Source organism: Dendrobates tinctorius, unplaced genomic scaffold (genome assembly GCF_039654945.1).
Source record: "Dendrobates tinctorius isolate UK_male_01 unplaced genomic scaffold, ASM3965494v1 ptg000070l, whole genome shotgun sequence".
Classification (NCBI taxonomy): Eukaryota; Metazoa; Chordata; class Amphibia; order Anura; family Dendrobatidae; genus Dendrobates; species Dendrobates tinctorius.
In genome coordinates, this window is record NW_027361738.1 from 42,067,975 (window position 1) to 42,090,805 (window position 22,831).

The 22,831-nt window shown below is 45.3% G+C and overlaps 1 protein-coding gene across 3 annotated transcripts in view; it reads left to right on the forward strand.

Annotated features, from left to right (window-relative positions):
• UBE3C (ubiquitin protein ligase E3C) overlaps positions 1-18,191 on the forward strand; it is a 191,556-nt gene extending 173,365 nt beyond the window's left edge. For all 3 annotated transcript variants that reach the window (XM_073581600.1, XM_073581602.1, XM_073581601.1), the window contains exon 24: positions 17,906-18,191. In XM_073581600.1, coding sequence (XP_073437701.1) covers positions 17,906-18,076 — 171 coding nt within the window. In that variant the 3' untranslated portion in view covers positions 18,077-18,191. The remainder of the gene's footprint in view (positions 1-17,905) is intronic.
• Positions 18,192-22,831: the final 4,640 nt, after the last annotated feature.

The following is a 22,831-nucleotide window of genomic DNA, read 5'->3' on the forward strand; positions in this document are numbered from 1 at the left end:
AACACTGAGGAGTTTTTATGCTAGGTGGGTGGAGATTTAGCAACAGAGAGGATGGACACTGAGGAGCTGTTAGTGAGGCTAGGTGGGTAGAGATTTAGCAGCATCAGGGAGGATCGACACTGAGGAGCTGTTAGTGAGGCTAGGTGGGTGGAGATTTAGCAGCAGCAGGGAGGATGGACACTGAGCAGCTGTCAGTCATGCTAGGTGGGTAGAGATTTAGCAGCAGAGAGGTTGGACACTGAGAAGCTGTCTGTCAGGCTTGATGGATGGAGATTTAGCAGCAGCAGGGAGTATGCTCTCTGAAGAGCTGTTAGGCTAGGTGGGTGGAGATTTAACAGCTGGGAGGATGGACATTGAGGAGCTGTTAGGCTAGGTGGGTGGAGATTTAGCAGCAGAGAGGATGGACACTGAGGAGCTGTCAGTCAATCTAGGTGGGTGGAGATTTAGCAGCAGAGAGGATGGATACTGAGGAGCTGTCAGTCAGGCTAGGTGGGCGGAGATTTAGCAGCAGAGAGGATGGATACTGAGGAGCTGTCAGTCAGGCTAGGTGGGCGGAGATTTAGCAGCAGAGAGGATGGATACTGAGGAGCTGTCAGTCAGGCTAGGTGGGTGGAGATTTAGCAGCAGAGAGGATGGATACTGAGGAGCTGTCAGTCAGGCTAGGTGGGCAGAGATTTAGCAGCAGAGAAAATGAACACTGAGGAGCTGTTAGTGAGGCTAGGTGGGTGGAGATTTAGCAGCAGCAGGGAGGATGGACACTGAGCAGCTGTCAGTCATGCTAGGTGGGTAGAGATTTAGCAGCAGAGAGGTTGGACACTGAGAAGCTGTCTGTCAGGCTTGATGGATGGAGATTTAGCAGCAGCAGGGAGTATGCTCTCTGAAGAGCTGTTAGGCTAGGTGGGTGGAGATTTAACAGCTGGGAGGATGGACATTGAGGAGCTGTTAGGCTAGGTGGGTGGAGATTTAGCAGCATAGAGGATGGACACTGAGGAGCTGTAAGTCAGGCTAGGTGGGTGGAGATTTAGCAGCAGAGAGGATAAACACTGAGGAGCTGTTAGTGAGGCTAGTTGGGTGGAGATTTAGCAGCAGCAGGGAGGATGGACACTGAGCAGCTGTCAGTCAGGCTAGGTGGGTGGAGATTTAGCAGCAGAGAGGATGGACACTGAGGAGCTGTTAGTGAGGCTAGGTGGGTAGAGATTTAGCAGCATCAGGGAGGATCGACACTGAGGAGCTGTTAGTGAGGCTAGGTGGGTGGAGATTTAGCAGCAGCAGGGAGGATGGACACTGAGCAGCTGTCAGTCATGCTAGGTGGGTAGAGATTTAGCAGCAGAGAGGTTGGACACTGAGAAGCTGTCTGTCAGGCTTGATGGATGGAGATTTAGCAGCAGCAGGGAGTATGCTCTCTGAAGAGCTGTTAGGCTAGGTGGGTGGAGATTTAACAGCTGGGAGGATGGACATTGAGGAGCTGTTAGGCTAGGTGGGTGGAGATTTAGCAGCAGAGAGGATGGACACTGAGGAGCTGTCAGTCAATCTAGGTGGGTGGAGATTTAGCAGCAGAGAGGATGGATACTGAGGAGCTGTCAGTCAGGCTAGGTGGGCGGAGATTTAGCAGCAGAGAGGATGGATACTGAGGAGCTGTCAGTCAGGCTAGGTGGGCGGAGATTTAGCAGCAGAGAGGATGGATACTGAGGAGCTGTCAGTCAGGCTAGGTGGGTGGAGATTTAGCAGCAGAGAGGATGGATACTGAGGAGCTGTCAGTCAGGCTAGGTGGGCAGAGATTTAGCAGCAGAGAAAATGAACACTGAGGAGCTGTTAGTGAGGCTAGGTGGGTGGAGATTTAGCAGCAGCAGGGAGGATGGACACTGAGCAGCTGTCAGTCATGCTAGGTGGGTAGAGATTTAGCAGCAGAGAGGTTGGACACTGAGAAGCTGTCTGTCAGGCTTGATGGATGGAGATTTAGCAGCAGCAGGGAGTATGCTCTCTGAAGAGCTGTTAGGCTAGGTGGGTGGAGATTTAACAGCTGGGAGGATGGACATTGAGGAGCTGTTAGGCTAGGTGGGTGGAGATTTAGCAGCATAGAGGATGGACACTGAGGAGCTGTAAGTCAGGCTAGGTGGGTGGAGATTTAGCAGCAGAGAGGATAAACACTGAGGAGCTGTTAGTGAGGCTAGTTGGGTGGAGATTTAGCAGCAGCAGGGAGGATGGACACTGAGCAGCTGTCAGTCAGGCTAGGTGGGTGGAGATTTAGCAGCAGAGAGGATGGACACTGAGGAGCTGTTAGTGAGGCTAGGTGGGTAGAGATTTAGCAGCAGCAGGGAGGATCGACACTGAGGAGCTGTTAGTGAGGCTAGGTGGGTGGAGATTTAGCAGCAGAGAGGATGGACACTGAGGAGCTGTTAGTGAGGCTAGGTGGGTAGAGATTTAGCAGCAGCAGGGAGGATCGACACTGAGGAGCTGTTAGTGAGGCTAGGTGGGTAGAGATTTAGCAGCAGAGAGGATGGACACTGAGGAGCTGTTAGTGAGGCTAGGTGGGTAGAGATTTAGCAGCATCAGGGAGGATGGACACTGAGGAGCTGTTAGTGAGGCTAGGTGGGTAGAGATTTAGCAGCAGAGAGGATGGACACTGAGGAGCTGTTAGTGAGGCTAGGTGGGTAGAGATTTAGCAGCATCAGGGAGGATCGACACTGAGGAGCTGTTAGTGAGGCTAGGTGGGTAGAGATTTAGCAGCAGAGAGGATGGACACTGAGGAGCTGTTAGTGAGGCTAGGTGGGTAGAGATTTAGCAGCATCAGGGAGGATTGACACTGAGGAGCTGTTAGTGAGGCTAGGTGGGTGGAGATGTAGCAGCAGCAGGGAGGATGGACACTGAGCAGCTGTCAGTCATGCTAGGTGGGTAGAGATTTAGCAGCAGAGAGGTTGGACACTGAGAAGCTGTCTGTCAGGCTTGATGGATGGAGATTTAGCAGCAGCAGGGAGTATGCTCTCTGAAGAGCTGTTAGGCTAGGTGGGTGGAGATTTAACAGCTGGGAGGATGGACATTGAGGAGCTGTTAGGCTAGGTGGGTGGAGATTTAGCAGCAGAGAGGATGGATACTGAGGAGCTGTAAGTCAGGCTAGGTGGGTGGAGATTTAGCAGCAGAGAGGATAAACACTGAGGAGCTGTTAGTGAGGCTAGTTGGGTGGAGATTTAGCAGCAGCAGGGAGGATGGACACTGAGCAGCTGTCAGTCAGGCTAGGTGGGTGGAGATTTAGCAGCAGAGAGGTTGGACACTGAGAAGCTGTCTGTCAGGCTTGATGGATGGAGATTTAGCAGCAGCAGGGAGTATGCTCTCTGAAGAGCTGTTAGGCTAGGTGGGTGGAGATTTAACAGCTGGGAGGATGGACATTGAGGAGCTGTTAGGCTAGGTGGGTGGAGATTTAGCAGCAGAGAGGATGGACACTGAGGAGCTGTAAGTCAGGCTAGGTGGGTGGAGATTTAGCAGCAGAGAGGATAAACACTGAGGAGCTGTTAGTGAGGCTAGTTGGGTGGAGATTTAGCAGCAGCAGGGAGGATGGACACTGAGCAGCTGTCAGTCAGGCTAGGTGGGTGGAGATTTAGCAGCAGAGAGGATGGACACTGAGGAGCTGTTAGTGAGGCTAGGTGGGTAGAGATTTAGCAGCAGCAGGGAGGATCGACACTGAGGAGCTGTTAGTGAGGCTAGGTGGGTAGAGATTTAGCAGCAGAGAGGATGGACACTGAGGAGCTGTTAGTGAGGCTAGGTGGGTAGAGATTTAGCAGCATCAGGGAGGATCGACACTGAGGAGCTGTTAGTGAGGCTAGGTGGCTGGAGATTTAGCAGCAGCAGGGAGGATGGACACTGAGGAGCTGTTAGTGAGGCTAGGTGGGTAGAGATTTAGCAGCAGCAGGAAGGATCGACACTGAGGAGCTGTCAATCAGGCTACATGGATGTACAATGAGTTTACATTTTCAAAGGATTGTAGGGCCATTCTGACATGTATTTTTAAAGTACATCAAGTCTAAGAGATCTATTTATTGATGTATGTAATTTGTATTGTGAAATCCTGTAACAGACTCCTGGAAAAATCCCATTAGGAATCATAGTTAAAAGTCATTGTACGTCATCTTAGAACCAGGAAAGTTCTGCAAGAATAAAAGCAGTACTGGAAATCGTACTGGAAATCCAAATAAAAGTCTAATATAGTTGTTAACCCACAGGTAGTGAGACTGTGCTCCACTTTCATCAGTTTTATGTAAGACGAGCACAACCCCACTGAAGGCTTTGCATTGAGACATTCATGCTTGGAGCCTCAAGTCGCAGTTGTCTTACAGAAAAAAAAAACATCCTACGTGGTCTTCAGTCTGTATATAGCACGGGTGCACAGCATTTTTTTATCCATTAAAGGGGCATTACCTTCCATGATATTTATGGAATCTAGAAACTATATGCTATAAATATCTATTATCTGCATATTCTACTTGCAGCACTCCTACCTCCACCGATCAGCACACATTCACAGAGTTGTTACACAAATAATTATGAATAGATTCTGCTCCTAAATCCACATAAAAAACGCTTCAAATACTTCAATTTATTTAGATGGGAAAAAGGTCCCGTAGTGCACACATTCAGTTTTTCATGTTATTTTGCAAATTAAAATCAATAGGAGTATTTGAAGCAATTTCTTTTTTGAAGATGGATTTTATAGTAAAATCCTCTTCTAAATAGTTCTCAGGAAACTGAGAACATACCCTAATGAGGAAGAGGACATGCATGCACATGGCTTTCTACAAGAGCTTATGGGTTTTGTGTTCACTGCCAAATGTTTCACAACTTCCAAACTACAATGTCCAATTTGCTTCGTCCTTTATGACTTGTTTTTCTCCTGATGTAAGAGGTATCCACAGTGCACCACTAGTACTTGCCAGTCCGTTCTCCTCTTTATATGTGGCTACTCACAAATAGTTAAAGAAGTGGTTCAAAGTCCTACTTAATTTTTGTCCTAAATCCCTATCTATTTAGTGCCATAATCTAAATTATTTTCTAATTGTCTTGAATTAAAAATCCCCTGTCCTTCCCTAACTACACTACCTAACAGCTTTTCTATTTTTTCACTTGCTTTTTGATGATGTGTCATTTGAGAATCCCAGTGCACGCTCGAATGCTGAAACTACGCATCATCAGGGGGCAAAGGCTGTTGCCATTGCCACAGCCCCTGCCTCATGCCTGAAACGAAGTGTCATCAGTGAGGTTAGTTTCAGGTGCTGGGCTAGTCTCTGCATAATGTGCACAATGAAAGTGCGCGCTCTGTTGTCGGCTCAGATTAGCAGTCACGAGCCGGCAACAAAGCGCGTTGTCAGAATACCCGTCATGTAGAGACCAGTGCCACTCCTGTAAAAGATGTCACTGGTCTCTGCACGCTAGGTATGCTAACTATGCGCCCTGGTGCCTTCTCGTTACTGATGACCTGTGTCGCCAATAGAGCAACACCGTGCAGGGACTAGCCCAGCCTGTGAAACTAGTCTCCCTGATGATGCTTTGATTAGGGGAGTAATTAGGGGCTTCTGCAATGCCCGCAGTCTCTGCACCCTGATGACGCTTCATTTGAGTATACCAGCATGCACTAGAAGAAATGACAAAAAATAATAGAAAAGCAGTTAGTGTAGTTAGGGAAGGATAGTGAATTTTTAGTTCAAGAATATTAGAGAATAGTTTAGATTACGGCACTAAATAGAGATTTAAGATGAAAAATTACTTTGGAATACAGACCACTCCTTTAAACTGTCAGACAAGAATTTTTGTATCTATGTGGTTGCGGGCCACACAAAATGGTATCAAGGGCCGCAGGTTGTGCACCCCTGGTATATAGGAACAGTTGTTAGCGATGATTGATGGAAAGTACATTGTGTGTTCTGCTTCTCTGCTACTAAAGCTGGTCTCTGCTACCAGTCACCTGATCTGGCAGCAGAGACCAGCTCTGTAGCAGTAAAGTAGGACACACTGTACCATTCCATACATGATCACCAGAGAGAAGTCGTTCATGTCGCCGACTAGTCCTGGTTAAAATTCATGACAGCTGCAATGAGAATGATCACAGTTCTCCTAATGTCATGCCTATTAGACCAGTGTAATTGCTGAGGGTCTGGCTACTGAGACCCCTTACAAGTCTGAAGGCAAAGTGTAAGGTGGGCAAATGCGATCGGATGTGTAAATGGCATTAAAACATATTAAAATCATAACGTCTTAAGTTTTCACCAAATGTTCTCAATCATGAGCTTTATTGTTAAAAAACCTCCGCCTTACAGTAAGCCACTTATGTTCAGCCCTTCGGTAAATGAATATTAAGTATTACTCGGCTGGCAGTAGTCACTACTTTAAGGCTATAGCGAGCCGCATCCCTGACAAATCTCCGACATTATTTAATGTTTGTAGACTCTGGATATCACAAGGTTACACCATTAACAAATTAAGAGCCCATTTGGAGCCAGATTAAATGTTACAAGATAGCATTTTCTAAAACTAATTAAAGCTTAATAACTTTAATAAATTAGGTTGCCGTAGATACAGAAAAAAAGCCTACATTTGTATTCGAGTGAGTAAGATCGCGACGTTCCCAGTCAGGTCAAAATAATAAATGGTTTCTCTCCACTGGTGAACTGTTGTCTCCCGCTTGTAATGGGTTTCATTATGCAGTTCTCACTCTGGCCAGCCACTCGTTTTACGGTAGCACTCCATCCTGCTACATTACTGAACCTTGAAAGTGGAAAAAGCCAATAACCTATGTAGAGATGGTCCCGAAACGCAGCAATTTGGCAGTGGGATGTATTAAAATGGTTGCCTTCTTCTGTGTTAATAACTTCATGGAAACATTGTCTTTATGTGAAAGTTACAAAGGCTTAATATTATACTAAATAACGCTTTATAATGGGGAGATTGGACTGCCGGTAACAGAAAATCAGTGTGAAGTATTGGAATTATCTTACTCTTATAAGTAACTCTGTAGACTTTGATATCTAAGAAGAGCAGATATGGAAGCATAGTCCCACGATTTCTCATCCACTCCCCATCCTGAAAGTCACCCCTCCATTCCCATAGTATGAAGGGAACCTGGCAGTATATTCGTGCTGCCCCAACCACAGACCGTGCCTATCAGACCATGGTTGCGTTATTGCAACCGCGTTATGTTTTATGCTGAAATGTTGATGTGCTACAGAGAAAACGTACTTTAAAAAGCTGGCCAGGAACTGTGCCTCTCAGATGAGTGGTCCAAGAAGCAGCGGCTTCTCCCAGCCCTGCGACTCTGGACTGAAAGATCTGGCACTGTACACACCAATCATGTGAGACACATCGTTCACGACCGACTTTTTAAAGTATTCTTTAATGAACAACTCACCAAAAATGCCATAAAATATAGTAAAAAAAATGCAGCCATATTTATCAACACCAAAGCATAATATGAATGCACTGTAGGATGCAGCAGCCCCCATGACAAGGGTGGAGGCATACTGAAGAAACAACCATTCACATGCCTGCCTTTCACGGAGAAGGTGGGTGCCCAATATTATAAAAGGAACACATGTAAGTCTTCTATAGGGCGCCAGTCACACAGATAAGTGTAGTGCATAGTGGCTTATAGCCTATTAGTGATGCCAATACTATTAGGGCGCTGTCAGACTGTTGTATAAATCAGGGTGAGATTGGAACGCTGCGTACGGACTGGCTGGCGGCTCTCCTGAACCGACAGCTGCATAGATATATATGAAATTGTCACGCTCGGGTCAGGAGAGCCACCAGCCAGTCTGAGCATTGCGTTCCGATCCCGCTATGGCCGTCTGACTGCGCCCTTAGAATTGTGCATTAATATTCTGACCTTGTGTTAGTAAATATGGTTTTCGTGGAAGACCGCAGCCGTTCAGCCAGCATACATGGCTGCCGAGGTCTAATTCTTGCTACCACATGAATCTACTGTCAGGTTCCCCTTAAGTAAGGGCACAGCCCATCATTGAAAGAGTTTAGACCCTTGGTTAATAATCCTTCTATCTGTTACACTGAAATATTACTCCAGTGATTGTATTGACATTACTAGGGTTCTGGGTCACAATCTGACCAAAGACAAAAGCTGCATGGCGTTTATATGTTCTCTCCGTGGTTATATATGTCTCTTCCCAGTTCTAGTTCTCTGATTTCGTCCCACACTCTAAAAATATACTAAGGCTACTTTCACACATCAGGTTTTCGGCGTCAGGCGCGATCCGGCGTCGTGCCGGAATGCCGGATCCGGCAAATGTTTTGTAAAACCTGAAGTGCCGGATCCGGTTTTCTGCCGGATCCGTCTTGTTCTTGACAGACAAAACCGGATCCGTCTCATCCGGTTCATCCATTTTTCTATCCGTTTTTCGACGGATTACGCCGGATCCGGTTTTTAAAATTGACCCTTGTGGCCTTCCGAACGGGATTGGCTACTGGAAAACTAGATATAGCATGTTCCTACAGCCCTTCTTTGACAGGTCGTAGAGAAGAAAGTGCAGGTTGGAGAGAAGAGCAAGTTACTGGCGAAGATGGATGTTGTCATTGGAAATATTACCACTAGAAGTTCTGTGACGGTTTCAGGGACAATTTTCCACTATACTTTATGTCACCTCAAGGCAGAGTACACTGGGATGACAGAGTGTGAAAGATTTGTGCCCTAAACTTGTGTACCTTCTGGACCAACAGTATATACCTTTGCCAACCAAAGTTGGCTATCTTGTCATGGTCTTACTATTTTTACCTTTAGGCCACAGGTGTGTACCTGGTTGTGTTTTATGCAAAGTATTTCACCTTTTAACAAAAGTTGTGTACATTGTTAGGAAATCACCAACAATAAACACAACTTTTTAGGTGAAATACTTTGCTTCAAACACAACCAGGAACACAACTGTGGCAAAAAGCTAAAATTTACCCACAGTTATATACCTGGTTTTGAATACCTTTTTACCTTTGAAATACCCTGTATTTAACCTTTTTTTAAAACATACTTCGCCGCAGAAAGAAATGACAGACAACCATTGTGAAACGATAATTTAACTTTTATTTAAATTTTTTTTTTTTTTGTAAAATGTTTTTAAAGTGCAAAAAACTTTTTTAATAAAGGTTTTAAACCCAATGGGCATTTTTATTACAAAAAACACACATTACAAATCTGTGTAGTGTGGGGTGGAAATACTGCTGGAGGGGCTGCGGGACACTTCGACACTGGGTGTGTGGAGAGAGGACTGGGATCGTGGTGGGGAAGGAACAGTTAGAGGTGAAGGTGTGGAAAAAGCTACAGAATGGGTGGACATGTGGGAGGCAGAAGAGGTGGTGGGCGGTGGAGTGGAGGGTTGGGCAGGGACTGTAGGAGCAGATGATGTTGATGGAAAGTTGTATGGGGAAGGAGTTTGGTACGGGGAAGGAGTTTGGTACGGGGAAGGAGTTTGGTACGGGGCAGGTTGCTGGAAGTGGGGAGATGTCTGGTACTGGGGAGGTTGCTGGTACTGGTGAGGTTGCTGGTATGTAATAGGAGGGGGAGGATGGAAAGTGGCTGGAGGGGGTGCAGATGTAATAGGAGGGGGAGGATGGAAAGTGGCTGGAGGGGGTGCAGATGTAATAGGAGGGGGAGGATGGAAAGTGGCTGGAGGGGGTGCAGGTGGAGGAACTACAGTGGTGGGAGGTGGAGGTTGGGAGGTAACCTGCTGTAGAGCACCATGGCACGAATGCATTACATGCATCTGCTGGGTAGGAGATAGTGTTGCCATGCGCTCCACAACAGACCTGAAAAAGGTGTGGTTTGGCGAAGATCTTGCTTCTGAATGCATGGTTTGCAGAAGTGTCTTCACCTCCAGAATGCTGGAGTTGATCTGCTGAAAGCCTGCGGAGATTTGCTCTGACAAGACTTTGAGACAGTTCTGGAAAGATGCATTCAGATGCAAGAACTCTTGCGCATAACTCTTTTCCTGACCCCTCTGCCGCTGCCGCCCAGTACCCGCAGGTGTACTAGAGGTGGCAGGGGCAGAAGGGTGGGGTAAAGGGAAAGCGATCTCCTCACCAGCAGCTTCATGTAATGTAGGCGGCCACGATGCTCCTGTGCTGGTGGATGGGACAGATGGGTCGAATGTGTGGGAAGGCTGGGAAGGTGCAGATGTACCGGGGCGGTCGAAGTGTCCCTCGGTGCCGGTCTCCTCAGGGATCGCCTCAGAAGGGTCCAATCGTGCAGGCTCCCGAGTGCTGCTCACCGTGCTGTGTAATAAAGAGAAAAAAAAACAATTAAAATACTGACATGGTATGGCCCTGGCTGAAAAAAAAAAAGTTACATCTAACATTTTTTTCACATGTGGTGTGTAATATTTACCTTCTGGTGAGCATTGTTTCCCGGAGGAACGACAGGGCTTGTGCGTACTTGTACTTGCTCCTGCGTCCTCCAGATCCACTCGGGGCCCGCATCTCTTTATTGAACTCCTTCTTGAAACGATCCCTCACAGACCGCCACCGATTCACAATTCTGTTCCCTGAAACGAGAAAGGAGTGGTTAGTATACAACATCAGTGTTTCACAAACTCCAGTCCTCATGGTCCCCAGGGGTCATGTTTTCAGGATTTCCATAGTAAATAGAAATCCTGAACACATGATCCGTGGGGACCACGAGGACTGGAGTTCGGGAAACACTGGTTTACATCAAGCAACCGGTACTGTATATACTTACGCTCTTTAATCTGGGCCCGAGCTTCGAGGTCCTCCCAGCGGCCCACAAGGAGAGAACAGATTTCCTCCCAGAGTCGTCGGGTAACGATCAGGTCAGCGTGGCGGCGGTCAGCCATATTCCAGAGCGGCTCCCTTTCTCTGACGAGATCGATGAGGCGGTCCACATCAATCCCTCCATCCTCACCGTCAGAGTCGGGAGCACGCTGTGAAGGCTGTTAAAGAAAAAGACAAAAATAACATAATTAGCCTCCACAAAAGAAATGAAATAAAAAGTGCAAAAAAACAAAGCAAAAATATTTATACTTACACGCTGGTGACCGCCGCGTTGCTGTCGCCGACGACCCTGGGAGGCACTGCGAGGACCTCTTGGCCGAGCACCAGATTGGGAAGACTAGAGAAGAAAACAAAAAATGTTATGTCTTTGGATGTAGGCATTTGTTTGCTGTGTGTGGTCTGCAGAACATTGTTTTCTATGTGTTGTGTGTAGTGTGATGTTGTGTTTCTGCGTTTGATGCAAAAAACTTACCAATTGTGAGCCCACTCCAGGTGTCTGTCCACCCCTTCCTTCTTCTTCTGGGAGCTCCTCTTCATCTTGTGATTCCTGTTTTGAAATAAAAGTCAATGAATAGACATATATTACAGAGATGATGGATTTTGGAAATAAAAACTTACCGTCAAACGCTGACGATGCGAGGGAGGGCTCCCAGAAGAAGATGTGCTGTCCTGTTGATGGCCAGACTCCATGGCTGTGGGTATTGCTGCTGCTGTTGCTGCTGCCAGTGATGCCATTTCTGCTGCTGCTGCTGCATCTCTTTGGCGGCTGTTGAATAAAGAGAAACAAAGGGCCAATGAATATCTTGATATTCCATGGCCCTAGTTTGGAGGAATGGGGGATTTGATAATTACCGTCTCTCATCTGCTGCTGGACTCCCCTCCTCAGCATGTTCCATTTGCTGCTCCATTTGGGGTGGTGCTGATGGTGCTGCTGCTGCAGATGTCTGCTGCCTTCTCCTGCTCCTGGTTCTTGGCTTGGGTGGCATGTTGGGTGTGGCTGAGGGTCCCATTGTCTTGCTTTTATATATCTCCTGTGGGCAGAGCTACTGAGCATGCTCAGACCAAAAAACCGGATCCGGCGCATTGCGGCGCTCATAGGCTTTCATTGTGTGAAAAAGCCGGACGCGCCGGATCCGGTGTGTCCGGCTTTTTCGCCGGAGACAAAAAACGTTACAGTAGACGTTTTTTCCAGACGCCGGATCGCGACACATTGCCGGATCCGGCGAAAACCGGATGAAACGCATGGCCATCCGGCGCGATCCGGCGCAAATGCAAGTCAATGGGGGGGAAACCGGATCCGGCATTGCATTTCGCCGGATCCGGTTTCTGTCAAAAGCGCCGGATCGCGCCTGACGGCGAAAACCTGATGTGTGAAAGAGGCCTAAGGGGTTACATTGGCTTTTTATTAAAGTTGTGTGTATGTCTGCATGTGACTGTCTAAAATTGAAAACAAAAGATTATCAGCCCCATTGGGGACAGGGACTAATGTGAACAGTGACAATCTCTTAATAGTGCTGTGGAATATGTTGGTGCTGTATAAGGGATGGGTAATAAATAAATTGCAATCAGTGGGCGTGAAATTCCTTGTAGAATGTGGGAGGCAGCAGCCAAAAATATAAAGAAATCAGTATGTAAAGGTAGCGGTCTTCCAGATGACTTTTACCAATACCTTAACTCATAAGAATGTATACCTAAGATGTTTTCCAGAAAGATATAATCCGGATTTATCGGATTTCTTTTTGTTACTACCTCGCTCTTTAATATTGTGTTCCCACAAAAATTAGAATTACCCTGAAAATAAGCCCTAGCATGATTTTTCAGCTGTTTTGGAGTAAGCTTAAAATATAAGCCCTACTCCAAAAGTAAGCCCTAGTTGTGGTGCAATAAGAAAGTGTCCAGGCACATACAACAGTTAAATACAGCAGGACACTTCATCAAAGAAAGGAGACAGCCCCAAAAGAATAACACTCACCAGACCCCAAACAATTACAATTGGCAAGTGCCAATGGTGGCTGGGCTCTCACACGGAGACGCGCGTCGCTGTCAGGTATTTCTCCGTTCCAGCTGCATTGCCACTCTCATACACAGATCAAGTACCAGTATCACACTCTGATCCCACAAGTGATACTACTTCCGGTCACCAGGGGGAGCCATCCACGGTCAGGGGGAACTGACGGAGATGCAGATTCTTGTGTGGGAGCTTATTCATTCGCCAACTCTTCACTGTTTCGGATCTGCTGAGTGTGCTTCTTTTGGGGGGTGTCTGCTTTTTTTTTTTTTTTTTTTTTTATTCTCTTTATTGAAGGATATAGTAAATCAAGCATGGAACATTACAATATAGAGTCAGAGCTTACAGGGTCTATTTAGGATCCATGCGCTCGTTTCAGGTCAGGTTATAGAAAATACATTTTCTAAAATTCACATAAATCAAAGCTTGCATGGTCCAGAAGCAACACACATCACAGGCCATATCTCGAAATCGAAGAGACCATATCATTAGGAGCCAAATGTGTCAAAGGGGAGTCACACCACCTTTCCCAAATCCTATGGAACTTTTGGGGACATTTTCTGTTTTTATATAATATGTTCTCGTAAGGAATTATGTCATTTACCAATTTCTTCCATTAATTAATCAAAGGGGATCTCCCTCCCATCCATCTCAACACCACTGCCTTCCTAGCCATAAATAAAACCTCTCGAAGAAGTATTCTGTCTTAATGAACCCACTTCTCTTCATCCACAACACCCAGGAGACACAATTCAGGAGTGCATTCAATCGGTATTCCCAATATTCGTTCCAACGTATACATGGCATCACTCCAATACCCGCGTATGCTACCACAGCTCCAGATAAGGTGCCAAAAATCCGCCATCTATGGCATTCATCCGTTGCCCTTCTACCGAATTTATAAAGTCTGCTTGGGGTCAAATACGACTGGTGAAGGATATACAATTGGATTAATTTGTTGTTTGCAGCTGGTGACACCATCGTATGTGCCTCTAGGGCGTCATTCCACTGCTCATCAGTGATAGAAGGTATCAAGCGGCACCATTTACTTTCTACCCCGAGCTGAGTGGATGCAATCTTAGGGTACGTGCACACGCTGCGGAATCCGCTGCGGATTAATCCGCACGGATTTTGCAAAAACCGCAGATAATCCGCAGGTCCAAAGACCTGCGGATTATCTGCGGTTTTGCCTGCGGTTTGGTCCTGCGGATTCACTATCTCCACAATGGTGGAGATAGGAACCCGCAGCGGTTTCCGCAGAAAGAATTGACATGCAATTCTTTCTGCGGATTCAAAACCGCAGCAAATCCGCGCGGTTTTTTCCGCAGCGTCGGCACAGCGTTTTTTTTTTCCCATTCAAATGAATGGTACTGTACACCGCAGCTAAAACTGCTGCGTGTCCGCAGCGGCCAAAACCGCTGCGGAAACGCAGCGGAATCCGCAGCGTGTGCACACAGCCTTAGAGTTCAATAAAAAGGTGTAGAGAGAGGAAATCATCCCCGTAGGTCCCTGAGTTGATAATATTCCTATCAATGGGTATTTAGATATTCTCCTTCTAGGAAACGGGAATTGATACATTATGGCGTGTCTCAGCTGCAGAGATCTATAAAATTCTCTAAAAGAAACTCCAAACCTCACATGAATTTGTTCAAACGATAATAAAATTTCATTTTCAAAAATCTGACTGTTATTATTCCATTCTGTTTCTAAAAGTTTGGAGGGGGTGTCTGCTTTCTTTTGAGGATACTCCAATATTAGCAATCAGTCCAAGTACATAGAGATTAATAATTGTAAATGTAAGTTGGTCATTTAAACCATAGTAAATATGGTATGTACCCAGCATTATAGGACTGGTAGGGTATATATGGTTCTGCACCATGAGAATAGCAAATAAGAAAACGTACAACTGAACCAGTAATAGGATTAACACAAAATATAGTAACAAAATGTAAATAACATACAGCTGATTGAAAATTGCAAATGAAAATATAAATACCGTATATACTCGTGTATAAGCCGAGATTTTCAGCCCATTTTTATGGGCTGAAAGTCCCCCTCTCGGCTTATACACGAGTCATATACCGGGGGGGATCGGCGGGGGAGGGGGAGCGGGGGTGTCAGATCATACTCACCCTTCTCTGCAGCTCCCCTGCTTGTTCCATGTTGTCGGCGCTGCTCTCTTCCTGCTTCAGCTGTCAAATGGTACCCGCTCATTAAATATGCGCATATTTAATGAGCGGGTACCACGTGACCGCTGAACCAGGAAGAGAGCAGCGCCGACAACATGGAAGAAGCTGGGGAGCTGCAGAGACAAGCGCCAGGACCCGGTGAGTATGAAGGGGGGGTTGGGAGGCATATTCACCTGTCCCTGCGCTCTGCTGTCTTGCGTCCTCTGCAGTGACATTCAGGTCAGAGAGCGCTATCGCTCTCTGCCTGCACAGTCACTGCAGAGTGCAACGCTGATGAGCAGGGGGCAGCGACGGAGGTGAGTATACAGGTTTTATTTTTTTTGGTTTTTTTTAAGGGAGGCAACGGCAGCAGCAACTTGATGGGGCCACTCACTGTGCATGATAACTGGGGCCACTCACTGTGCATGATAACTGGGGCCGCTCACTGTGCATGATAACTGGGGCCGCTCACTGTGCATCATAACTGGGGCCACTCACTGTGCAGATAACTGGGGCCACTCACTGTGCATCATAACTGGGGCCACTCACTGTGCATGATAACTGGGGCCACTCACTGTGCATGATAACTGGGGCCACTCACTGTGCATCATAACTGGGGCCACTCACTGTGCATGATAACTGGGGCCACTCACTGTGCATTATAACTGGGGCCACTCACTGTGCAGATAACTGGGGCCACTCACTGTGCATCATAACTGGGGCCACTCACTGTGCAGATAACTGGGGCCACTCACTGTGCATCATAACTGGGGCCACTCACTGTGCATGATAACTGGGGCCACTCACTGTGCATGATAACTGGGGCCGCTCACTGTGCATCATAACTGGGGCCACTCACTGTGCAGATAACTGGGGCCACTCACTGTGCATCATAACTGGGGCCACTCACTGTGCATGATAACTGGGGCCACTCACTGTGCATGATAACTGGGGCCACTCACTGTGCATCATAACTGGGGCCACTCACTGTGCATGATAACTGGGGCCACTCACTGTGCATTATAACTGGGGCCACTCACTGTGCAGATAACTGGGGCCACTCACTGTGCATCATAACTGGGGCCACTCACTGTGCATGATAACTGGGGCCACTCACTGTGCATCATAACTGGGGCCACTCACTGTGCAGATAACTGGGGCCACTCACTGTGCATCATAACTGGGGCCACTCACTGTGCATGATAACTGGGGCCACTCACTGTGCATGATAACTGGGGCCACTCACTGTGCATCATAACTGGGGCCACTCACTGTGCATGATAACTGGGGCCACTCACTGTGCATTATAACTGGGGCCACTCACTGTGCAGATAACTGGGGCCACTCACTGTGCATCATAACTGGGGCCACTCACTGTGCAGATAACTGGGGCCACTCACTGTGCATCATAACTGGGGCCACTCACTGTGCATGATAACTGGGGCCACTCACTGTGCAGCATTATCTGGGGCCACTCACTGTGCAGCATTATCTGGGGCCACTCACTGTGCATCATAACTGGGGCCACACACTGCAGATAACTGAGGCCACTCACTGTGCACCCTCGGCTTATACACGAATCATTAAGTTTTCCCAGTTTTTTGTGGCAAAATTAGGGGGGGTCAGCTTATACTCGGGTCGGCTTATACTCGAGTATATACGGTATATGAATTACCCGTTATATGAGACCACATAAATAAATAGGGAAAGGTATGAACATATAAATTCTGCTAGTAACCCACAGTTTCCAAAAGGAATTGATACCACATGTATTTGTCATGTACATCTTGGGTAAAATTCCTTTTGGAAATTGTGGGTGTTATCATATGATGAATACTCCGCTCAGGGTTGCGAATGTAATTTATATGTTCATACCACATTTTAGGGAAAATGTAAAAGAGGGCACCACCGGATATACGGGATCAACCTGCAGCATGTCGAGATATATAGTCAAACAAGAAGCATGCTATGAACACAGGGGTCACCATAAATAAATAATGTTTTTATTGAAACACACAGCAAAAAGAAAAGGTTTTAAAAACATTTAGAAAGTCAAGAATGACAAAAAAAAGTACATACTAGCCCACAATAAGGCTAAAAAGAACCTCGCCCATCAAACAACCACATTCAATATAATCAAATCTGAAATGCAATATACGCAAGTAGTAATATGGCACCAAAAAAACACGAAATGGATATTTTCACATGTCATCAGCAATATTCTAACAATAAAGAAGCAAGAAAAAAATATATACCCTACATATATAAGGACCATGTGTGACAATCAAATTAGTGCATTTGGGAATATATATTAGCATGTTTTGTTGGATATTTGAAGGGCATGTTATTTGTCTTTGCAGGTGTCATCATTATTGGTGTTCATAGATTGGGATTGTGGATGTAACATACTTCCATCGGCCACGGCCTGCTCTCGCAGTTATTAGCGGCGCAGGTGTAGGCTGATGGGAGCAGCAGTCCCATCAGCTGACGCCAGTGACCGGAGGTAAAATATTTACCTCTGATCACAGCTGAGCGCTCACGCTCTCATTTGACATTGTGGGAATCGCAGCTCTCTGACCTGCGGTAATGATTTTACTGCCGATCAGAAGCAGTGTTTGCCGCGCTGTCGATAAACACTCAATGTTCGTAGGCCGAACCCGAACAGTAACACAGACTTCCTGGTGAAATCTGTGCCCGAACAGTAGGTGTTCGGTACGGACTCCGAACTTTGCTGTTCAGGTTCGCCCATCTCTACTCATCACTAATAGTGTCATTCATATCAATTATTCGTCACCTGCTTGCGGTGGCACAGCGGTTAAGTCACCATTGCTTTTTGTGATTGGGACAAAATAGAATGACTGCTAGCCTTTGGGACTAGATAGAATTATATCCGCCATTTATCAAGTAGTGGGAATTGTTGTAGTTGTTTGAACTCACAATCTTCTCTCCTCTCTTCTAGGAACTGTATCCTGCCTTCTGCATCCATAACGGAGGGTTGGATCTCGAGCGACTTCCCACTGCAAGCACCTGCATGAACCTTCTCAAGCTTCCCGAGTTTTATGATGAGAACCTTATGAGGAGCAAACTGCTTTACGCTATTGAATGTGCTGCTGGCTTTGAATTGAGCTGAGTTGAGCCTAAATGTCCAATGCAGGATTAAAAACTGGTGCCTAAATAAATAATTCCCCATGAAATGGAGATGTTTCAGGAATCCTGGCTTTATTAAATCAGTAGTAGATTTGGAATTTGCCATCGACTTTCCTTAAGTGAAAATACAAAAATAATGGCTGTTTTGATTGAGAACAGTTTTCCAGAAATAAAAGCACTATTTAATAATGTGACCAGTCTGCAAACATTAACCAAAGATGATCACTTGGCTTAGTGCTGTTTGGATTAAAAGAAAACCTCCAGAAGCTGGTGCTATGTCTAGACATCCAGCAGACTGGAACCACAAAGGCATAAAACAGTGTCCGGATCATCCAGAATAAAGACGCCTCCGCCATTGATACCATGGAGTGACGCGCCTTCTAGCCAATCCAACTTGCATCAGAATCGGGACAAGAATACAAACTGTCTCCAGTGTGTTTCCTCCACTGCCTGCCCCTTTGGTTGGTATTCATCAAGTGTCGTCTCTAGTATTTTTTCTTTCTTTTAAAAAAGACCCCTATGGAGAGGTTGGACTATGGATTTTAAGTGATTCTGTACAATGTACATCATGATGACTAAGATAAAGTTGTGAATATACAAAAAATTCTTTGCTTCATTCTCATTACTGTACAGATATTTTTTTTAATCAGATTTTTTTTTTTTTGTCATGTAGTACCGTCCACTGTCATGGCTATGGAGGAGAATATATGGTAACATCTATTAAATATTATTTCAGACTCAAAAATCTGCTCGGTCAGCCTTTGTTAATTCTGTACTAATAAAGGAAGGCATTCTCCTCCACGTTCACTTGGAAAGATTGCGGTGTCAGCCGCGTTGCAACCTTTTTTTTTTAGTATCATTGCTCGTGATTGTGGCAATGGGACATTGTGATTTTATCTTGCATGGTCTCAAGTCATCATGTAACCTAAGCCTAAATCCCAAAGGGGTCTTCCACTACTATCATGTTGGTCTTATCCTTGGTATAAGTCACCAATGTGAGATCCACACAGTCATCCGCTCCCATATCATCCAGATGTAATCAACATTTGAAGAAGAACACCGCAGCATCCTCACAATGTTCAGGGGCCACCGCCAGGTCCTACAGATGAGCCGGTGACTCGTAGCTCAACAATGTAATTATAGATGAAAACCCTTCTCAGTTGACCTCTGTTTTTTTTTTTTAATAAATTTTTGTCATACAGGGCAGCATTTAAAGGGTCAGCACAGAATGACTGTTCAAACTAGGTCGCGGCGTTCGGTGCTTCATGGCGCGGTCGTTAAACACACCTTCCACCCTCTTGTTTTCTCCTCGATCTCCACCCACTCTTCTTCTTTGATTGACTGCTCTGGCTTCATAGACCAGAGAAGGGTGAAGATGGATGGAAACCAAGCAGGTGGGAAGGTGTATATAAAGGCTTGGCCGCGCCGTGAAGCACCCAGCACCTGTACTTGGTTTAAACAGTCATTCTGACTTCCTTTAAGATGTATAGTAGAGGGGCTACAAAGACATTGATCTTCAAGAAGGATCATTTCTATCGGCTAAAATATGTTTTTATTACCGTAAGCCGGGTCAAAGTCCTTAAAGGGAACTTCCCAATATCTTCCCAATATCAACTAAAGCCACCACTTTTACAGCCCCTTTTACAGCAGTTTAAGAAGCGGTACAGAAAGGTTTGAAAGATTTTTTTTTTTTATATCCAGAGTGGGTTGAGGACTTCTACATAACGTTCTAGACAGCGGTAAAAGAGGCATTAAAGATGGTGGCTTTAGTTTCTATTGGGAAAACCTGTTGACAGGTTCCCTTTAAAAATAAAAGGACACTTTTATAAACATCCTGGATAGATTCTGTGCAAAATATGTACCGTATGGGAATAAGCAAGTTAGAAATGACAAAAAAAAAACACTGGCTAAATAGTTTAAATTGACACGATAAATGACAAACGGAGATTGTTTCGAGAACTAAAGCAAAAGGCTATTGATGAGGCATGAAAGGGTTATTCCCACAATTGCATTATTTTTCACAAATCACAGCAAATGCATGCTTATTGTCAATAATATATAGATTAAGCACAACATAAAGTTTACTTATTAATAATCTTTCTAGATCTACTGCAGCACTTTACAATTCAGAGGGACATGTACAGACAACACGAGAAATTACGCAGCGATACAAGATTCAACAGTTACCAGGAGGGCAGCGCTCGCAAGCTTAGATCAATTCTTGCACCATTGTGCATTTTTACATCTCTACCTGCCTCTCGGTGCGTCCAGTCAGGCAGAGCTGAATAGATGGTCCTATTCTTATCTGCTAAAGCTAGATTCTTGGGGGGCGGTATATGCAAAATCGGGCACATTTAACAATTAGTCATATTGGCACAAATTAATAAATATAGGTGTCCATTATCATAAGACTACATTGTGAATAAAACCTTGAAATATACAGTAGAGCGAAAAAAATTATATATATAAAAAAAAAAATCAAGGTATCAAAAATTGAGACAGAGAGGCTCATTGTAAGAGCAATCCAAAAATATTCCTCAGCTACATAAACACAAAAACGATAGGGTTGGTGCCCTCAAAAATAATCTGGGAAATGAGGTGGAAGAGAGGATTAGGGAAAAGCTGATATATTAAACGTTGTCTTCTCTACAGGAACATCCCACCACAAATGACAAGGTCCATAAATTATCCATTAAATGTCACCTGCTTAACAGAAAGTATAGTGCCAACTCAAAAACACTAAAATAGACAAATCACCAGGCCTGGATGGCATACACCCCCAAATACTGCAAGAATTAAAGGGGTATTCCCATCTACAAGATCCATAATAGAATAATATTTCTGATATTCAAGGATTTAATAATGATAGGGCCTATTACAGGGGACCGCTGCTGAGCAAATCTCGTGCTAATATTCCAAAAGAAGTGAAAACCAAACCGTGAATTTATTCGCCGGTAAGTTAAGCCTCTAATGTGGGCAAGAGCTTTGCGGGTTTTCTAAGAAAAGCTATCCTGGAATATATGAATAAAAATAACCCCATAAGCCAACATCAACATGGATTTATGAGGGATCAATGAGCTTCTATGAAAAGGTAAGTTCCAGACATGACCAGGGTAATGCTGTGGAGGTTAGCTTATATGTAGTGAGATTTGGTGTGCAGTCGGCCTAGTCAGGGATTGCAGGTTGAACTGGAAAGTCCAAGCAATAAACTGTGAAGAATCAACCGCACTCACACAAAGATCTTGAAATTTTAATGCTGTTTTTTATTGATAGAAAATAATTCACCCTGGTGCTGAGTAGTGGGACAGAAAGCGACAGTTGTTTATAGATTGGACATGGGTCTTCTTTCAACCATAAAACTATTACACTTTGTATTGTGCATTTCTGTTCATTAAAGTAATAAAAAATACAGTTATAATTCCACTGTTGACTGACCTACCGAAGGGTTGAAATGGTGGCTCACAGGCTGCACCATTCCCTCCCCCGCCTGCGGTCTACCCACCACCCGCTGTCACCGTTATCTGCATGCTCAGGGTGCAGACAGCAGTGAATACATTGGTGGAGGATAATCAGAGTGTGAGACACCAGACACGATGGCGTCATTTCATCGTGCTGCTGTGGAGACTCGATAAACAGGAGCAGAGCATCGGTGGAATGAGAGCGAGGTGAGTTTTTTTTTTTTCCAACTGTATTGGATATTTGTATGTATATAGGAGGCTATGTGGGGCTCACACTGTGTGTGTGTTTGTGTGTGTGTGTATATATATATATATATATATATATATATATATACACAGTGCCTTTTCGAAAGTATTCGGCCCCTTGGAACTTTTCAACCTTTTCCCACATATGCTTCAAACATAAAGATACCAAATGTAAATTTTTGGTGAAGAATCAACAACAAGTGGGACACAATTGTGAAGTTGAACGAAATTTATTGGTTATTTTACATTTTTGTGCAAATTCAAAAACTGAAATGTGGTACGTGCAATATTATTCGGCCCCATTACTTTCAGTGCAGCTAACTCACTCCAGAAGTTCATTAGGTTCAGGTCTGGTGACTGTGGAGGCCAGGTCATCTGGCGTAGCACCCCATCACTCTCCTTCTTGGTCAAATAGCCCTTACACAGCCTGGAGGTGTGTTTGGGGTCATTGTCCTGTTGAAAAATAAATGATGGTCCAACTAAACGCAAACCGGATGGAATAGCATGCCGCTGCAAGATGCTGTGGTAGCCATGCTGGTTCAGTATGCCTTCAATTTTGAATAAATCCCCAACAGTGTCACCAGCAAAGCACCCCCACACCAACACACCTCCTCCATGCTTCATGGTGGGAACCAGGCATGTAGAGTCCATCCGTTCACCTTTTCTGCGTCGCACAAAAACACGGTGGTTGGAACCAAAGATTTCAAATCTAGACTCATCAGACCAAAGCACAGATTTCCACTGGTCTAATGTCCATTCCTTGTGTTCTTTAGCCCAAACAAGTCTCTTCTGCTTGTTGCCTGCCCTTAGCAGTGGTTTCCTAGCAGCTATTTTACCATGAAGGCCTGCTGCACAAAGTCTCCTCTTAACAGTTGTTGTAGAGATGTGTCTGCTGCTAGAACTCTATGTGGCATTGACCTGGTCTCTAATCTGAGCTGCTGTTAACCTGCGATTTCTCAGGCTGGTGACTCAGATGAACTTCTCTGCTGCAGAGGTGACTCTTGGTCTTCCTTTCCTGGGGCGGTCCTCATGTG